At 33.3% G+C, this 20,218-nt stretch overlaps 3 protein-coding genes across 3 annotated transcripts; 2 read left to right on the top strand and 1 right to left on the bottom strand.

Moving 5' to 3' along the window:
* Positions 1-2,638: 2,638 nt before the first annotated feature.
* On the bottom strand, positions 2,639-4,452 carry LOC101262028 (mitogen-activated protein kinase kinase kinase 20-like). The gene has a single exon (XM_026031828.2). It carries the CDS (start codon positions 4,180-4,182, stop codon positions 3,076-3,078), a length of 1,107 nt encoding a protein of 368 aa, XP_025887613.1. The 5' UTR covers positions 4,183-4,452; the 3' UTR covers positions 2,639-3,075.
* A 1,939-nt stretch (positions 4,453-6,391) lies between these two features.
* LOC101262328 (CRM-domain containing factor CFM9, mitochondrial) lies at positions 6,392-10,238 on the top strand. The gene is made up of 4 exons (XM_004243824.5): positions 6,392-6,758; positions 6,911-7,169; positions 7,888-8,289; positions 8,835-10,238. The coding sequence occupies exons 1-4, from the start codon at positions 6,685-6,687 to the stop codon at positions 9,819-9,821; spliced, it is 1,722 nt and encodes a 573-aa protein (XP_004243872.1). The 5' UTR covers positions 6,392-6,684; the 3' UTR covers positions 9,822-10,238.
* A 1,901-nt stretch (positions 10,239-12,139) lies between these two features.
* On the top strand, positions 12,140-19,882 carry LOC101253004 (uncharacterized). The gene is made up of 4 exons (XM_004243501.5): positions 12,140-12,315; positions 12,420-12,523; positions 19,077-19,269; positions 19,497-19,882. Exons 2-4 carry the CDS (start codon positions 12,470-12,472, stop codon positions 19,625-19,627), a joined length of 378 nt encoding a protein of 125 aa, XP_004243549.1. The 5' UTR covers positions 12,140-12,315; positions 12,420-12,469; the 3' UTR covers positions 19,628-19,882.
* The last annotated feature ends 336 nt before the right edge of the window (positions 19,883-20,218 follow it).

Raw genomic sequence — 20,218 nt, 5'->3', positions numbered from 1 at the left:
GGTGTTCAATAGGTATATGATCGAATTGAGGTTTCTAGTGAAATATGAGCGCAACTTTAAGTTAAGCCTAGTTAAAACTTATTGATGACTTGTTCCTCATATTGCATCTCAGATCCCCTCTTAGTAACTGTCAACTTTTAGGCCCTTCGTCATATTATATATTTAGTTAACTGATCCTAGAACTTTGTTCGATATTTTAGAATTTTGAATTAAACTATTTTAACTTATTATCTGTCAATAATATTTTTGATAATAAGAACAAACATATTGAGTTGCAGCAAATGACTAAGGTGTTATTATTAGATACGGATTCCTTGCCTCCAAAATTATAAACCATAAGTTTAGGATGAATGAATACAATTTTGTGTATTTTAACTTTATTTTTTAAAATAACAACATAGTAAAGAAAAAATTATAGTTTCAATAATTTTCAATTATAAGAACAAAATAAAAGAATTACCAACTAAATAATTATTTGTAATTGATCAATGCATCATCTAGAATGTATTTGTAATCAAAGTAGCTAACGAATGGTCCCATGTTGATTTATACAATTTTTATTTGATAGTATAATTTTAAATAATATAATAATAATAAAGAATAAACATGCAATACACATAAAATAAAAACTAGTACTTTACAGTAAGCATGTGCATTTTAATACGCCAATAATATCTGCATTACCACGCTTTGAATACATTATAGAAGTCATCTATTTTTTTTCTAATAAAAGCACATGCATGTGTGCATGTTCTCTATATGTAGACAAGAATAAGGTGACAAGTTTTCTTAGTGTAGCAGTATATAGATTTACTTCTTTAGGCGTAGAAGACAGAGGTTTAGAATATTGAAATAGAACACGTTAGGATGAGGCTGGAAAAAATATTGAGTGAAATGAAAAGAAGGACCATGCCAGTTGATTCTTCTGCCAAAACATGTTTCTGAGTATAAACACAAGAAAGAAAATTTTGTATTCACTAATTAATTTAAATATTAAATTATTTATTTAAAATCTATTTTTTGAATTTAATTGTGTAATTTCATTTGTCCAATCAAATAGGATTGAACATTACACCGTAATTATCCTCTTACAAATAAATACATCATTACAGTTATTATGTTGTGTAATTATCAGGCCATGTAATAATTTCAACTGACCTTAAATGGTCACTCAATTCATTTTTTTATTTTTTTTCTGTTTTCTAGTATAGTTACTACAAGTTTGCTTATATAGTTGGTGATGTCCGTAGTTGGAATGTAATTTTCAAGTCGAAATCTTAAAAGTTATAATAATGAACTCAAGTTGGTTGTTCGCAAGACCTGGTTGGCTTTTGTTCCATTGGTTTCGCACGGGTTAATTAATTAGGTAGGTGCAAAGTGTATTGAAGTTCAAATAAGATATTAGTCCTAGTTAAAATGGGTTGATCCGATCCAATCCAACTCAATTCAATCCTAACGGGCTAGAGATTTAAATGGGTTGGGTTAGACTGATACTTTTAATTAAAGGGCCTATAAAATAGCAGCACAATTTAGTCCTAAGTGGCACAGGTAGGGATGAGTTGACCCTTCAACCAAATAATGAACAATATTACTTTCTTAGAAAGACTATCGAACATTGACGTCTATGAACACGACATCAACATATACAAATTTTCATTTATGAATGACACAATTCGGTGAATAATTACAAAAATACATAATAGTCAACATAAAATTTAGCAAAAAAAATGTTGATCATGGCACCATTCCTCTCACAAAAAACTAGTTAGTTTTCAGACTTGATTTTTTATTTTTAAATTTTTTTATTGACAAAAACTTTACAAATAGAACACTATTAAACATACATATAAAAAGTATTTTAAATATTCATAGCCCTCGGTCTAACTTTTGAGGCTTGTGGTTGAGCCTACGAGGCTAGCGAACCAAATGAGGCTGGGAATGGGCCAATAAAATTAGGCACAACCTCACTTAATTCAAGGAATTGAATTGGGCCGACTTAGTGGGTCAAATCTATTTTGACATCTCTAGTCGTAATGAAGCAAATACTTCTATCTGTACACGTTTTAAACACCATACATTAGAAGTTTTTAAAAGATGGGCTTCGTTAACTAATATCACATGGTTACTGATCTTATTTCATTTATTCATTTTTACTTATTATGTTTTGATTTTTAATACATCATGAATTTTAACTAATATTTTGAAATGTATATTTTCATCATAGTATCATGAGAACTTAGAAGAATTGACACTTATAATATTTTCATATAGATTTTTACTTTCTAAAATATGAGTTTAAAATATTAAATTATATAATCCAATTTAGCATTGAAGATTAGTTAAATTGACTTAAGTGAAACAAAATGTGCCAATAATATTTAGTTACACTCCCTTCACACGGATTTACTTGTCAAATTTTGATTTGAAACACCTATTAAGAAAAGAAGAATGAATATAGTGAATTTACTATTTCACCTATTAATTGATATGATCCCAAATATATTTACTCACTATATTTTTTAAATATCATAATTCAATATAAATAAATGGAGGGTATAAATAATTGAAAAAAAAATATTCTTTATTGATTTGCCAACATGACAAATAAAAATAGAAATCAAATTAAAATATGTAAGAAGTAAAAGTAAACGGAGAAGTATATATAAGTCATCAGAACATGCATGTAGTCTCGATAAGTTAGCGTCCTAATCACCTTGTTAGTCTTCACTTTGGTGGTTGAGCTTTGTTGAAGAGTCACACACCCAAGATGAAAAAAAGGGGTGAGAGGTAAGCTTTTCATTATATATTATAGGGATAATGCACAAGTACTCCCTCAATCTATGTTTAAAATCTCAGAGATACACTTATATTATATTAAGGTCTCATTACCCCTTGAACTTATTTTATTAATAATTTTCTATCACTTTTTGGCCTACGTGACACTATTATGTTGGCCCAATACTGGTTGGGTTTTTCTCTCTCTTCAAATTAGTGTCATGTAGGCTTAAAAGGGTAGAAAATTACTTATAAAATAAGTTTAAGGTAATAAGACCTTAGTACAATATAAGTGTGTCTCTAAAATTTCGGGCATAGGTTGAGGGGATACTTGTGCATTTTCCCTATTTTATATATATGTAAGTTTCTGAAATTCATCTGGTCTATCGTTGTACCTCTTGCGTTATCATTATTAGTCTCGGGGGATCTTGTAATAATACTGCTCGATCCTCTCAAGTCGGAGGAGGAGTTATGATGATGATAATAGAAAGTAGTTGTTGTGAATAAGTTCTCCATAGAAACCAATGGTCTGAGTCGTGCAATATCACCAAAAGGCCGCTCGATCAACTCACTAATCATCTTCTTGTTAACATAGTTGGTGATGAATGGATGATGAAGTAGCATCTCCGCATTCCATCGCCAATTATGATCTCTGTCCAAACACTTACTCAGAAAATGCTTCGCATCATTAGATATATTAGTTGGTATCTCTGGTTTTTCGTGTTCAATCTTCAATTTTAATTCTTTCTTGTTTTTACATTCTGACCATACCCGCTTTCCCGTGAGCATCTCTACAAGTATGCATCCAAATGCCCAAATATCAACACCTTTATCCTGAATCCCACACACTACAGATTCAGGTGGTGCGTATAGTAGAGTCCCTCTGCAGCGACTACGCTTCTTCACTGATGTGTCCCAACAACTTTTTGTTTCAGATCTCAACGATGCCCCAAAATCAGCCAATTTCACGCTTGCAAGGCGGTGTTGTCCGCCAGGAAAGACAAGTATATTAGCTGGTTTTAGATCGCAATGGATGAATCCTTTACGATGAACATGACAAATCCCAACTAAGATTTGAAAAGCATAGTACGCAGCGTCTGCTTCTCCGAGCACCGTATTCGACTTATGAATCAAGTCATTCAAAGTTCCAGCAGCAGCATACTCGAGGAAGAGGTTATAAGTTTTTTTACCGTTTTCGATGCTTACATCTTCTCCGAAGCAGTGAATCACGTAGTCCGACCCTCTGAGGGCATGCAATATTTGTGCTTCCGCTCGGAGTGAAGACGACCGATCATCTTGGGCGGATTTGACTGCAGCAAACAATGTATAGTAATCGGTTAACGGCGTGGCAAGAGATACCGTACCGTAAGAACCTCTGCCCAACAACTTGAGCTTTTTCCAGGACATACTTAAACTTATTGATGAGTAGTTAATTACTTTAATGGCTTCTCCATCAGATTATAATACTTTCTATTTGTTTTCCTAATCTTATTATATCTCAGATTAAATTCCCTTTTTCACTCTACTTGGGAAGACCAATTCTGCTATACAAAGGAAAAAGTTCGTTATTCCTTGGATATAAGACGGGGGTAATTTCGTCTTTGGGCTCATATTGTTGGCGGGAAGTTTTGTGGGGAATTTCTTATTTTCCTTTCCTCTTTTATTTTTATATGATTAATCCATTTCTTCTATTTAAATTAATTTAATTTCCAAATTGTGAAACTATTGATTTAGCTAGGCTTCTTCTTTAGTTTTTTACTTATTTGTTATTTAAAATTGGGATAATTGTATAGAATAGCAAACAAATAATGTAAAATATATACAATAGCTACCGTTTGATCTATTTGTGTTCCTTAGCAAATTGTTTGCCAGTGTCGCTTGCCTCTCTTGCTTCATATGAGTGTCCAGGCCACTCTCTACTAAGCTCTCTCAATATTTGGTTCACTTTGAAAATAGAGTGATTTGTGTTTTCAAGTACAATATTTTCACGGTACGAATACATTGGATTTTTCCCAGCTAGACAGCTAAAAACTCTAGTACCTTGTTCACAGAACCCAAATGACCACTCGTCATTGCTATTAACCTATGTCAAATATACACCAAATCTAACATTTACTAACACAAGCTTAAAAGGATAATGACATAAAGCAGAGATATATACAGTCTAACTATAACGATTTATATAAAGCGAGAGAAAATTATGTATATATATATGCAAAAACATATATATTCGTGCTATACACTTAATTATACAATGTAAAAATATTTTATTTCGATTCAATTGTATACAAACACAAATTTTACACAGATTTTGCAGCGAAATAGGCCAGGGAATTATTCAATTGCAGCGAAATACAATTTTCTTTCGCTTTATACAACAGAAGTGTATAAATTGTGTTTCTATTTTGTATAAAGCGAGAGAAAATTGTATATACACATGCAAAAACATATATCTTCTTCCTATACACTTATAATTATACAATATACAAACATTTTACTTCGATTCAATTGTATACAAATGCAAATTTATACAGATATTGCATCAAAATAGGCCAACAAATTATACAATTGCAGCGAAATAGGCCAGCGAATCATACAATTGTATATGTATAGTTAATTATACATTTATATATTTGCTATGGAGCGCAATTATACAAACTTTATTATAATATAGAAATATGATTTTTTTGACTGCTATATGTGAACATTGCCCTTTAAATAATCATGCCTTTTATTATTATTATTATTATTATTATTATTGTTATTATTATCTTGACACTTTATAAAGCATATTCCTGACTATTTGTTATTGATTATCATAAAAATTTTATGTACAATATATAATCATAATATATACAATACACGTGTTAATTAAATTAGTAAGCATTTTATTTATTCATAGTCTTAAGTAATTTTATCATGTTGCTTGTAATTAATTTAAAGAATGATATCCTACGTAGTGTTACTATTTAGTCGATTACTTATCAGTTAATGCAAATACAATATTTTATTAATCCAACAAAAAAAGTTACACAATAAAATAAATATAAACGATATATAAATCACTAGAAAGATACAATTAGTAGCCATATGTAGAGTTTTGTAGCAATTTTCCTCTCTCCCTCTCGCCGTTGCTTTCTCTCTCTCTCTCTCTCTGCCTCTCACCCCTCTCTCAAGCCTCAAAAAACATCTCACATAAATATGATTATTGTATATTATTTTATGTATCAAATGTATTTGTATTACATATCAAATGTATTTTTGTATTATGTATCAAATGTATACATATTTGGTATAAAAATATCATGAAATTTGTATTCTTGCATTTGTAGTCTTCCACACAAATTTTGTTCATCAATACAATTGATGTATATATAATACAAATTAATTGTATCAATTGCATACAAACTATTATAATTGGACTTGTATCAACTGTATTTGTATTCTACATCATTTGTATTCATACTAAAACGAATACATTTATTACAAATCAGTTACTCGTTGGTCTCTCTCTTCGTCTTAATATGTAGATATAATTTATAATTAAGAAAATGATAACTATCAATTTCTAATTAAGTCAAAACTATAATCATTTTCCTGTCAAACAACTCACCTTATTCAATCTCGACCCAATTTTACTTGGGTTCTCTTGTAGAGACAAATGTGGCCCAATTTCAAATTCCCAAACCAATACCACAATTAACCCAATCTGAACTAGCCCATTTTTCCTGCCTCCCATGGTTTTCTCCCTCGCCAGCCACCACTAGCCGGTGAACACCACCACGCCGACCAAATCCCCGCACTCAGTATCCCAAAATCCAAAGATTACTTCTTCTCCGGAAAATTTTGATAAACTCTGAGAAGGCGGATATCCACCACTCAGTGACTGAGTTCTCCATTGCCGTCGTCATGTTCGTTTGCAGATATACTCAACGGCGCTCTATCAGAACCCTAACATCTCTATTTTCTCAATCTTCCTTGCAGTATATTCCATCTCTCTCTCTCTCTATCTTTGTGTTCTCGTTCTAGTTTTGTTTAGGGTAAATCATTGTAAAGGATAACTGACTACTTCAATCCACAAATTAAGCACTATATTTTCACTTATTTGACTCAGTGTGTACATTGAACAACGCAGGCATGAGTCTATGAGGAGATACGATTCGGTGAATATAATGTCTAGCAGTGGGAATATGATGAGTTCTCCGGTCAAATATGTAAAAGTTCCTATTTGCAATGTTGGAGTACGGTGGATGTCAGGGAAAAGCATGAGGAGCAGAGTGGCAGCCAGAATGCAAAATGAGTCCAGCAAAACCCTTAGAGAGATTCGAAGGTCAAAGAAGTTAAAGTTGAAACTCATGACTGATGAAGAACGATTAATTTATAATCTCAGAAGAGTAGGTTCAATTGTTCTTAAATTATTTACACCCAGATGCGCAATCATCTCAGATTTTGATTTTTGCTCGTTAGAAAGATATGCTTTTGCATTCTTTTTTCTTCACCCTTTCGTGCATAGAAAATACTTAGGAAAGAATTAATTTTCTTGGTGAAGTTCATCATGTGTGCTGAAGTTTGGCCATAAATGTGCCATTTTGTTACTTAGCAAATTGTGCTTTGCTGCTTGTGTGTTTGTGGTTACTGAAGCTGAGTAAAACTTTCTTCTTTGCATACAGATCACAGCTTCTTTCTTGGGGTCGATCATTATTTTATTTTATAATTAGACTAGCACAATAAGAGTCAATTGATTAAACTCTTAAAGATATCAAGTTGAACAGTCTTCCAACGTCCACTTGAAATGATCTTTATGTGTTTGTTGGTATTTTAAGAACTTTTTCTCTGCATGCCTTTCTACCATACAGTGTTTCGACTTGTTACCATTCCATCAATCAGGATGTCGAAAAGTCAGACTGTTATTCTGTTTCTTATGTCTACATGGTACTGTTCTAAGAAATGCAGCTAAGTGTGCCATCTTACTTGTGTAGTCGTATTATAGTGTTTTGTGTTTTCACATATTGTTTCATTTGTCAAACTTCAGTTTGTTGCATTCTTGTGTATATCTACTCAACGAAACCTTATTAATCCAACTCAAACTTCTCACTTCCTTTACTAGTGTAGGCAAAGAAAAAAGTGGCTTTGCTACTTCAAAAGTTGAAAAAATATGAGCTCCCAGATTTACCATCTCCGCGGCATGATCCTGAGCTTTTGACTCCTGAGCAACTGCAAGCGTATAAGAAGATTGGTTTCAGGAATAAAAATTATGTCCCTGTTGGTGTTCGTGGAGTCTTTGGAGGAGTTGTCCAAAATATGCATCTCCACTGGAAGTTTCATGAGACTGTGCAGGTTTGCTGTGATAACTTTCCCAAGGAAAAAATTAAGGAGATGGCTTCTATGCTGGCTCGACTAAGTGGTGGAATAGTGATTAACATACATAATGTGAAAACGATTATTATGTTTCGTGGCAGAAACTACCGGCAGCCAAAGAATTTGATACCTGTCAACACACTTACAAAAAGGAAGGTGAGCTACAAATATCCTTTTATTTTCCTTGCCCATTGTCTGTCAATCCATTACTTCTGTAAGGGCCTTCTAGTAAGTTGTATTGATGAATTGAATATGTTTCTTTTAACTCCTTAATTTTGTATTTGACCTAGGTTCTATCTGTGTTTCATGCACATACGATGTAAAACTTCAGGTGGTTATGTTTCTTAAGCATCAATACGATGTAAAACTTCTGGGGGTTATGTTTCTTAAGCATCAATATTTAACATGTATTCCAGGTCCATTTGTTTTATTCAGTTTAACCGAAGTTCAATTCTCTTGCATGTGAAAGTAGTACAATGGGTAGACGGCATGTCTCATCTATTGAAAAGTTGTTGATCCATCTGCTTTCGGGAAGTAGTATTGAAATTGATCCATGTGAAATTGTGAACTCTTCCAATACCTATTGTATGTAATGAGCTGGATTTTCTGCAACTTGTCTAGAACTGAAAATTTGAACATGTTTGGTTGATGAGCACACAGCCACACACCTTCTGTTTGACAATGTTATCTTTGGTTTGTAGGCATTATTTAAAGCCCGATTCGAACAAGCCCTAGAATCACAGAAATTAAACATAAAGAAAATAGAACAAGAGCTCCGGAGGAAGGGAATAAATCCTGATGATCCGGCAGCCAGAGCCAGCATCCAGCGAGTAGCATCCACATTCTTCAATGCCATTGATAAGAAAGAAGGAAGCCCATATGTTTTTCAGGAGGATTATGGTACCAAGTTGAGTCACAGCAGTAGTGTAGACGAAAAACATTCAACAGCTGAAGACAGTGACCAGGAGGAGCTTGACGATTTCATTGCTCAGATAGAAAAGGCAGCTGATGACGAATGGGCAGCTGAGGAAGAAGCAGAAAAAGAAGAATCGGGAAGGATTAGATATTGGAACAAAGAAGATATAGGTGGTCGATTTAGAAGATCTGGAATGATGGGAAGTGATGAATCAGACGATGAGACAGGAGGAAGGTCAAGTGGTAGGAGTAGGACATCTGGAAGGAAGATGGGTGATGACGATGAACAAGATGATGTATCTGAAGATGACAGTGAATTAGATGATGATGATGGTCGACATACCCACAAGTACAATGCTCCTGTCAGGCATCCTAAGTATAAAACAGAGAAATGGCAGAAAGGTAAGAGCAATAGACCTATGAATGATGGAGGTTCAAGAAGAAATTTTGACCCTTATTTGAAGGGAACGATGGCTTCAGATAGGTTAAGTGACCTTGACGAAGCCATGTGGTCTTCAGATGATGAGGACAGACACAACAAAACACAACCAAATGAGTATAGAAGTAGTAGTGATGAGGGGGAGGATTATGATAAGATAGCAATATGGGAATCAGATGTAGATGATGCACCTGGTTCGAGGGCATCAAGAAGGGTTGGTAATAGCTTTAGGACCAGTGGTCAAGGGCAAATGAAGATAAATGAGGATACCCGCGAGAGCAAGAGAAAGGTGAAAAGCTCAAAAGACGTGGATGAAACTTGGGACAGCGATTGACCAGGATGCCAAGGGATACAGACACTGAGGCTGGTTTTATTTATGGTACTTGATCTATGCAAACTGACCAGGAAGAAAAATATGGACTATTAAGTTAAGTGGTTATGGACGTTTGTGATTTCTAGTTGAGTGCTTTCTTCACATGGGCAAGGAATCAAGCTAGCTATTTCTTCCTGTTTGCTGAATTTGTGCACCTAAATTTCTTTATTTGTAGTTTTCTTGTATCCACATTGTTTTAGGTAACAATTCCCTTCTCATAATGTTTGTCAAAGTAATTGTTGCTGCAGATAGAGTAGTACATTGATAAATCTACAGTGGTAACGCTTGTATATTAACAGCGAACCAAATTGTCGTTTCCATAATATATACTGGGGACTTCAATTAGTTATTAATGAATTCTTTTTTATGCTTGCTTTATATTATTAAATTTTCTACTATGAAAAATAGTTTTTTATCAGGTACTATGATGTTACAATTTTTGTATAGTTATAGATATGTAGAAAATATAACAATTTTTAGAAGTTCAAATTGAACCATAGTATACAAATCCCCTTAATGGATGGTAATTTATTATGGTAATTTAAACATACGTACATATTTAACACAAAATGAGAAAAATATAGTTGAAATTATTTGATAAATCCCTATACTTGTATGCATTTGTATTATGAACTTTTCTACTTAACCATTTGTCAATTGAGTCCTTCAACTCATTAAAACACAATATTTCAAATCCTTCTGATCATTGATCATACTTATGTGACATTAAAATGAATGAGTTGGCGAGAGAGTGTAACACACACCTCTAAAGGCAAGTGCAGAACATATTTAACTCTAAAAAAAAGTAATATTATTTGAAAAAAAGTTTCTTCTTCCCTTCACCTCATTTTCTTCATTCATCCCCACCCCCACTCTTATCACCGCCCAACCTTCCTTATCAACCAACCTGCCACTTCAATCTCCCTTTTCAGCCATCCCTCGCTCCATATCTTCCCTAATCCCCTTTTTTAGCCATCCCCAACTCCATATCCACCCCAACCCCTCTTTCGGGCTTCAACTATCCACCACCCATCTTTGCCTCAACTCTTCTTTTCAGTCACCCCACCCCATTAGTAGATTCAATTTTTATTTTTTTAAAAAAAATAATTTCATTTTAATTTCATCAAATACCACCATTCAAGAGTAAAATTTTCAACTACAAAAGGATTACCAAGTAAGGAAAATAAAAGGAAACAAAGAGAGACTAATTTAGATCTAATTTAAGATTCAAAATTTTCTTTTTAAGACTTTCATTTTCAATGTCACTCTTTTTTGTATGAAGACAAATTTAAATGAAAGAAATCCTCCTCTTTTTTTTTTTTTTTTTTTGTGTATGTATGAAGACAAGTTTAATGGAACAAAAAGAGGCTATAAGAGTGTAGGTAGTGGTGGTCATGGTGGCTTTTGGTTGAGAGAGATGGAAAATTAGAGGAAGGTGAGAGAAATAAAAATTTACTCTAAAGAATTATATTATCTTTTATTTAATGTTTTGATTAATGATTTTCAAAATAGTTAACAAAATAAATATGACGTGTTATTAATTTAAGTGATATGGATTTGACGTGTCATCTAGTCTAGGGAAAGTGTGATACACACATGATGGGTTTTAAAAATCTTTTTTTGATCGAGTTCAAGGGTTTAGTTGATAAATAGTTAAGTAGAAGGATCCACAATACAAATACGTACAAGTACAAGGGTTTATTATACTATTTCGTGAAAAATATATTAAAAAAATTAGAATGGGAGGGTTACACGAGATGGGGTAGTTTTTTTTTTAAAAAATAAAATAAAATCAATTTTTTTTATGGGGGAGGGGGTAATGGAGGAGGAGGTGGAGTGGGATAAGGAAAACAATTTAATTTTTTTTAGCGATAGTATTACTTTAATATTTAATTTTTAGTTAATATTAATAGTTTATTATTTAAGTTTTGTTAAGGTAAAATATTACACACATTATTGAGTAACTGAGAGTTTAAATAAGGACTTTGAAATTCTCCGTTACCATATTTTCCATTCAGTAATATATTAAAATTCACTCGTAACTAATTCATACAATACTAAATACTAATATCTCCATAACTCTAATCAATTATCAAACGATCCTTTCTCATCAAAATTTCGATTACTGCGCGTGGCAGCACATGTGTGGGAGAAATCGCGTAGGAAACAAAAAGAGAAATTATTATTAACTAAACATAAAATAAACACACATATATTCAGCAAATGCTAATAATGGTCAACGGGGCCTATATGTAGGGCCTACGTGGTTACCAAAAAGCACAGCTGACACTACACTTTCAAGAAAAAGGAAACCAATAAAATCACTCTCTAACACAATTACCACTTTTTCTTTTTCCTCTCTCACACACTCAATTCTCTCTGCAACAAACATAGAAAGCCAAAAAATTCCCAATTTGCACAGTTGAAAAGAAAAACAAAACAGCTAGTTGATTAGGTATGTTTACTAACAGTGTGGGGGTGTTTGTTTGGTAGTTAATTACTCTTGTGAATGGAAAAAAAAATATCTTTTTTTTGATCTAATCTTGATTTTCTCTTCAGCTTCTTTTTACTCCCTTTTTTTTTTGGGTTGGGAATTGCTGTTTGACTCTATGAGCAAAGAAAGGCCACCAGAGCCTCTGGATTTCTTTATTTGGACTGTTGAGGTATGGGGTTTCTTTCTTAATTTTTGATTCATTAGTATTCCAGATCTTGGGAGTAGCTTTGAGGTCATGATTTTGTAATGAGGGTTTTTTCTTGATTATTGGATGTTGAATGTTATTTGATTGGTGTGTATTGATGAGTTCTCTTGATAATATGCTGATGAGGGAGGTGTCAGCAGTTAAAAAAAATGTACTGTTTATCAATTTTTGACCTTGCTGTTGAACTTTGTAGGCATATGATAACTTCTGCTAATGTGTGTGCTGTCCGTACGCCATGATTATGAAAAAAGAACACTTGTTGATTTGGAAAGCAAGTATATAGGTTGTTCACTAAAAACACTCTCATCTGTCCTAAATAGAGTTAGGTGGTACTTGTTGCTGGTAGGAGGTGACAAGTATCTCATGGAATAGTCGAGTTGCGCAAAAGCTGATCTGGACACTACAATCATAAAAAAAAAAAAAAAAGTAAAAAAATAGGTTTTTCAGTATAGGACTCTGTTAGTGAGTCCATTTATATGACTATGGCTTATTGTCATCTCCATTTGTTGGAATTTGTTTAATAAAACCTTGGGTTTACACGTTTCGTGTAATTCTGCTCTGGATTCTTAAAATATGTGAGTTCTGGAAAATTTGAAGTAATAGTTAGATATCCCATATAGTACATATTGCAGCTTTTTAAAAATGCAGCAAACCACTTAAACTCAAGATATAATAGATTACAATTGCAGTTGCACTTGATGACTTTTGTCAAGTTTTGAAAAAAATCAATGATAACATTATGCACATTTTCAAATGCTTCATCCTCTTTATAACAAACAAACAATTATCCAAAAAGTCATCACCAATTCTTGGTCTTCCTTCAGCAGTATGGTCTATGGTGGACCATTTGGAAGGAAATGAACGCAAGAACTTCTGAAAATAGATTAGAATCTGTATTCAATACCAAGTACAAATGTTTATCCCAATTGCTTTTTTTGGGTGTAACATGGCAATTTCAAATGATAGAGGCCATCATAGAATTTTTGAGCTCATTACACAATATGCAAAGTTGCCACCCTTTGTAAATTCCTCACAACACCTTCTGGGTGCTGAACATTTAATGCATTATCTTTTACTGATCATAAAAATTTGCTTCTAAAATAATTTTTGATAAACTTCACTGAAACTCTTCCCAGTGTTGATTCTGTAAGGTACTCATTTGGCATATTGCTTTGCTCATTAATTGCAATTAACTCCTGTAGTTGTTGCAAAGAAACATTCTAAGCTGGATGATATTTTTAAAATCTTGCTGAAGTCTTGAATATTGCTGGAGGTTCTATTAAGATTAAGGAGATGATAAAGCAAAAAGTAATGGAATTACTAGTGCTTGGTGAAGTTTATATGGGTCAAGAACTTGAACTTCAAAGACCAGGTGATATCCATTAGGGATCTCATTTTAAGACAACGTGTAGCTTTATTTCTTTACTGTCATGTACTTGGAATTCTTGCAACAAGGGTTCAATTTATCATGAGAAGTAATGACAAAAGGTCTAGTAGACAAATAAGATTATATAAATTTGTATATTTCATGTTGAAAGTGTTGACCATTACATATGATTAAAAAAACAAGATATTGTAAGTGTTATGAAGCTTGTTGATTTCACAAAGAGGAAATTGCAATCGAGAGGGATTCGAAATGGAATTCTCTCATTTTGTAAGCATGGAATTGTGATCTCAAAAATGGATGAGAAGTATGGTCTTGGAATTTAAGTCGTAAGAGCTCAACTGTTACATATCCTGATATGGAATTCTTAGAGCAATGCTTTTAATGAAGTGAATTAATCTGCTTCTTGATATGGCTAGTTGAGCCCCAATTATTCTTTTGCTAATTATGATAATAACAAGATCATGAAAAACTGAATCAGTCTTTTGAAGCTTGAAGATTTCAGTTTTGAGATTAACAACTATATTGACTTTGTGAACTATTAAAAAAAATAAAATATATTGACTATGTGCCAGAAGTGGACAATGCCTTTTCTAACTTTGAGATCTTTCAAGACATGAGTTGAAACAAATATGCATACTTGTTTATTTGCTAGTTAAGTTTGATTTACGTGTTGCTACTGCAACAACAGAGCTTTTTCTTCTAGGAAGTTTTATTAAAAATGATTTGTGAAGCAACTAGTGATTACTTTTTGAATAATTGTCCAGTTTATCATATAGAGAATGAAGTATGAAAGTGTAACTAATGAGGGGATTATTAATTGTTTTAAGACATGACAAGTGGTCGAGTGCAATAGTAATGTCTACATTCAGATATTGTGTTTAAATGGTTCGTCATTTTTAAGGTTTCATGTTGAAGATATCAGTTTTAGATTCTGATTTCAATTTAGAGAATGAACTGATAACAAATTTCTTGTTACTAACTCATCAGAAAAACAATCTTCTTGTTACCAGATTCCGTTGCCTTCTGCATCACGATTACTAAGAACTAAGAATTCATCTGACAGGTGCACAAATACTGCACGGAGTTTCAAACTATAGGTTCCATTGGACTCAGTTGGTATTTCTTTCAGATTTTTGAGAAGCACCTACTTCTCAGGTGGCTACATCCTATATACCTCAGTAGGAGCTAGTTTATCAACAATTACATCCTTAATAAAGTACAAGCACATGCAGTATTGTTGTTGCCAACTATTTCATGAAATAAAAGCCCGTCTACTAATGTGCATGGATTTCTTATCTTAACAAATGCATAGAATAATCAGTTGAAGTGATGAAGATTACTTAGCTGGATAGTTTTACTGATTTTTTTCAATTTCGAGTCTTTCTCTTAATGTCTTATGATAGAATGAACAGGAGGATATACAATACTTTTGGGTCTCTACTTTATAGTAGTATACTCAGTATCTCGTGTAAAATTAGAAGATTACTCTAGGACCCCTAGGAGGAGGTGGAGGACAGTTCAGCGAGTTAGAATGACTTTACATGTGATTGTGATCATCAAGAATGCTATCTTGTATAGATGCTGGTAAGCTGCCTGGCTAATATACTCCAGAAAGTTTTTATTCTGATCATCAAGAATGCTATCATCTTGTAGATACTGGTTAGCTGCCTGGCTAAGATACGGCAATCTTTGCTATATATTAATCCTTCTTTAGTCTTCAGTAGCTATGGAATACATTGAGATGCATGCAAGAATATGTAGTCATTTTGGGTTGTGTGCGCTTCAAGATAGCAAATGAGCAGGGCCTGGTAATGGTCTTATGAAATAGAAGATAGTCGTGACTTGTTGATTGGAGAAAATAGTTCTCTTTGGATCTTTTCTTGGGGATGATTTACAGAGTTATGTTTTGTACTTCTAAAGAAATAGCTCATTGGACTTCAACATATAGGGTCGCTTTAATGGTACTTCTACCTCTTCTGGTAAAAATAGTCTAGAGGTTGGGGTAGCATGTAAGATGCTTTATGATGCTCTTTTGCTAAAGTCTTATCTGTTAATTCTACTATCTTTCTTGAATCGCTCAGCTGTAGTGACTGAGATGTCATCATAATGGAATATCCTGTACGTCTTTTCCAGCTAAAGCAATATGATATAACATAAGTAATATTGATCACATGCTGTCTTTATTTCGACACAATTTTATCATCTTTTTCATTATAATTGCATTGTAATATTGTTCCAGTTTCTCCCTAATTTTTGTAGCATATTGAAATATAAAAAATTAAATCTTCCTTCTACTTTTAGTCCATATACTTGTATTCTTTGTAAGGTATATACTTATAGTTTTTCAACCATGAGTTACTGGAAAGTTACATACATGCCTCAGTCTACTTTGTGAATCAGTTTTCACATTTAAAATATCTATATGTGGAAATAAACTAATGTGTTGTAAGTTAGAATTTAAGCTTGAAAGCATTACTTGGACTCTGGGCCTCAACTATTAGCCATCTGCAAAAGTTGAGGACTTTGCCCTTTTAGATGGTGGAGGCATTAGTAGATGAGCATGGTGCTGTTTTTTCTTTCTGTACTAACAAGAGCTACTTTAACGGCCAACTTCCCCTTTAAGGTTGGTACCTCGAAAAGTGATTTGCTGAACCACATGTCTCTGAATTTAAATTGTGAGAGTCATATTTGAGTATCATAACCAGAGAAAATTCTAGCCTTTTAACGTATAAAATAAATTTTAAGATTTTGCTTTTGTGAGATACTTGTAAATATGACCATTAGATTTTAAATGAGATTTAAGGCATTTAATGGATTATCTTCATTTCTTAGTGAGAAAATGGAAGGAGAGCATATAGAGCTAAAAGTGGAGTGTGTATAGCACTCACCTCTGGAAATTGTAGCACTTTTTTGTTTGTGAACTCATTGCAGCCAACCATCAAGGGTTTAAGTTGATTCTAGTGGTTAAATTGACTAGTTCTATAGTATTTTTCAAACAACAAAAATACTCCTTCCATCCTACTTTATGTTACACCATAAGACTATGAAAGAAATTCAAAAGGTTAATTTGATTCATAGGTTGTATTAGAAGCAGTAGAAGATAATATTGACATAGTTGTTGAAAAGTTAGTTGAGAAAATAACATAGAAAAAGTTAACTTGAACAGTTAAATGAACTAACACTTTTTTTTGAAAATTATGAGCATTTTATGATATTATTTTACTATTTTCATCTCAAGTTAACCATTCTTTCTATGTTGGATTGTTCCAATATGTTTCCCCTTCCCTAAAATGAAAACTAATTCTAAAAATTGTTCCATTTTTTCAAAATATTAATTTATCTGTACTTTTGAAATTTAAAGCTCTTACCTTAATAATTGCGACAAAAGTAGATGATAGTCCTAAATTTAGATGAAGGGATTCTAGTAGAATCGTTGAATGTATTTGGATGTCCTGAAATAGAAAGATTGCCGTATTAATTGGGATGGATAGAGTAATAGTTAAGTTCTGATGATCAAGAGCTTAGGATAACCATCTAAATTGCAATCATAAATTATCCCAAGGTCAGCTAATATTGGATAGAGGGAGTATAATGTATGTCATGACTGCCAAAGTTGCAAGTCTTTTGGTGTAAAGCTTCATAAGAAATGTGAATTATACTGGGAAAGATGAACTTTAGTTGTCGTTATTTACCTCTCAGGTCACCACATGGAAGTCAGACAATCAGATTTAGGCCCCGAAGGCTAAAGAAATGTAGTTAGGACTTAGGAGTTAGTCATTCTCCCGAGCGGGGATATAATGTTTATAAATATACCTTGTAAATAAAGGGGTGAGGTAGACATGTAATTTACCTCTTAAGCATTGACATGAAGTCTTGTGATTAAGTTCAAATATGTGGAAGCCTAAAGAGGTAGGTAGGAGTTTGCCATTCTCGAAGGGATTCTATACCTGACAATGCGATTACCAAAGTTTCAAGCTTGTTTTGACCTACAGCCTACAGGTATCAAGTTTCTCACATATACCTTACAGGTGATTGCAATGCAGAAGCCCTTATTTACCTTTCAAGTAGTGACAAAAAAATCATACAATTGAATTCAAGTATGAAAGTAACCTGGATAGTTTCATAGGAGTTTATCATTCTTCAAAGAGGACAGATGCATGATAGAATCTGGCTTGAATTCCATGAATTTGCTTTTAACTCCTTGAATGTGCGTGTCATATACAATATCCACAATGTCTAATGAGCAGATTGTGTTACAATGGAAAGTGATCACTCATTTGATAAAGGGGTTAGCATCAATGAATAGCTAAAGAGATCCGTAGTAATTCATCCTTCTTTGAAGAGGAAGCACATGTGTAGGCTAGCATCAATTTCTGGAAGTGCCTGATTAATTATCTTCTTGAGAACTGAAACCGACTAATTGACTATTTGAGTAGATACTATCCTTGTTTTTCAAATCATTTTTAGCACCAAGCTACACCGAGTATGCTCTAAGTTGGTGTGATTAGGCGTCATTTCGTAGCTGGTTAGGAGCTAAGTTATTCATGTATTAAATCCCACATAAGTAATACCATGTTTGGTTTGTTATTTAGAAATCTGCATGTATAAGTTATGACGGAAGCTATATATTTAACTAAAAGATATATAACTAAACCCTGCATAAAATAATATATAGATTCCTTATAACTAATCAATGTATTACTAATATCTGCATACCTCTAACCAACTACCAAAGGACCCCAAACACATGAAAAGAAGTGTTTTATTCCTATTGCAAGATTTGCACGCTTCTTTGTCCTCTTTCATGTATTGACATTTAGCTTTTTTTATCCACGACTTCATCAGACATGGAGCCAGATATTCACTTCACAATTGCTTTCCTGGGGCTTTAATCCACACTGATTCTGTTGATGAAGATCTTCCTTGCCCCTAATCCACCCTCAAATAATAACTATAAATTAAAAATAGTAGGAAATTGTAGAGTTCTTCCCAGCTCTTTTCGGTGGTTTGGGGATGGCAATGGCATGCTACACAGAAAGGAGATGTGTATCTTTTTCAACAAAAAAAAAAACATGAGAAGGAAATATATCTTGTTCAATGACTGATTTATGTTGCTAATTTTGCTGGCAGGATGTTGGTCTATGGTTGGAAGAAATAAATCTTGGTGGCTATCGTCAAATTTTCAAAGAAAATGGTGTTAATGGGGAGTACTTGGAGGGTATGTCTATGTTCACGACTGAACAGATACTAAGGTTTATAAGAAGGTGTCACATGAAATGGGGAGACTTCATAACACTGTGCAAGGAGCTCAGGAGGATAAAAGGTGCATCTAGTCCCCTACCCCTTCCATCTCTCTCTTTCTTAATTTTATCTGTTATCTGTTTCACTGTCTCAAGCATGACTTAGTTAATCAAAAAGATACTGTTACCAGTAACCATTGATAAACAAAACATCAGTGAATCTTCTGTTGCTATATAGGATGACCATAATGTTAATGTATTTTTTACTTTACTTTAGTACACTTGCATTGATTCAACTCGTTTCATGTAGTGGCTTGCTTGAAGGGAGAGCAAAAAGTTCGCCAACCTTGGTGGGCACCGTCATGTCTCTCTATAGTATTTACCAAGGTGGCCAAGCGTAACAGGCAATCTAGAGTGGTTTCACTGAAGCTGGAACCTTGACACTGATATTGCCCTCGTGTATGTATGTTTAAGTTGTATCTTAAGAGGCTACGTATAATTTTTCGCTTTTTCTTTTTGGTTGGTTCTTCTTTGGAGAACTCCCTCCCCTGTCCAAGCATTTCTTATACATAGTTTTGTAGTCTGTCTTTGTTCTAAATTAGTTTTAATGAATATATACTTAAATGAAGCAAAGAGATACACTTATGTAAATCTCAACCTGCACTATTGATAATGAAACAAAAATTGATACTCCAATACTTTGGTGCAGATTGGATGTTATTATAGAAATTTGTTTATTTTGTAGTGCCACTGTCCACCTTATGCCAAACAGTTCTACATTTTCAAAAAAACATCGAATCATTATTTTATTGTCTTAGCTTTGATGTTTAAAGAAAGTTGAGCTTTGTATTAAAATTAGTTATAATAACGTTTTTTCATTATATAATCTCCGTATACAGTTTAACTAATAAAATGTTAGGTTTCTATTGTTCAATTCCATCTAATGTATCGAGTCTTACTTTGTATTTCCTTTTCAAAACCTGGCTCCACTCCTTTACACTAGCTCGCAAAGGTAATTTGTACTAGGCAAGC

This window comes from Solanum lycopersicum, chromosome 7 (assembly GCF_036512215.1).
Source record: "Solanum lycopersicum chromosome 7, SLM_r2.1".
In the NCBI taxonomy this organism is placed as follows: domain Eukaryota; kingdom Viridiplantae; phylum Streptophyta; class Magnoliopsida; order Solanales; family Solanaceae; genus Solanum; species Solanum lycopersicum.
The sequence above is the reverse complement of the archived record's forward strand: the minus strand, read 5'-3'. Positions and strand labels throughout refer to the sequence as shown.

Coding starts and splice junctions, on each gene's coding strand:
- LOC101262028 (XM_026031828.2), bottom strand. CDS start 4,182: ATGTCCTGGAAAAAGCTCAAGTTGTTGGGCAGAGGTTCTTACGGTACG.
- LOC101262328 (XM_004243824.5), top strand. CDS start 6,685: ATGTTCGTTTGCAGATATACTCAACGGCGCTCTATCAGAACCCTAACA. Junction 6,759..6,910: donor TTTTCTCAATCTTCCTTGCA/GTATATTCCATC, acceptor TGAACAACGCAG/GCATGAGTCTATGAGGAGAT. Junction 7,170..7,887: donor TAATTTATAATCTCAGAAGA/GTAGGTTCAATT, acceptor TTACTAGTGTAG/GCAAAGAAAAAAGTGGCTTT.
- LOC101253004 (XM_004243501.5), top strand. CDS start 12,470: ATGAGCAAAGAAAGGCCACCAGAGCCTCTGGATTTCTTTATTTGGACT. Junction 12,524..19,076: donor TCTTTATTTGGACTGTTGAG/GTATGGGGTTTC, acceptor TTTTGCTGGCAG/GATGTTGGTCTATGGTTGGA. Junction 19,270..19,496: donor GGAGCTCAGGAGGATAAAAG/GTGCATCTAGTC, acceptor CGTTTCATGTAG/TGGCTTGCTTGAAGGGAGAG.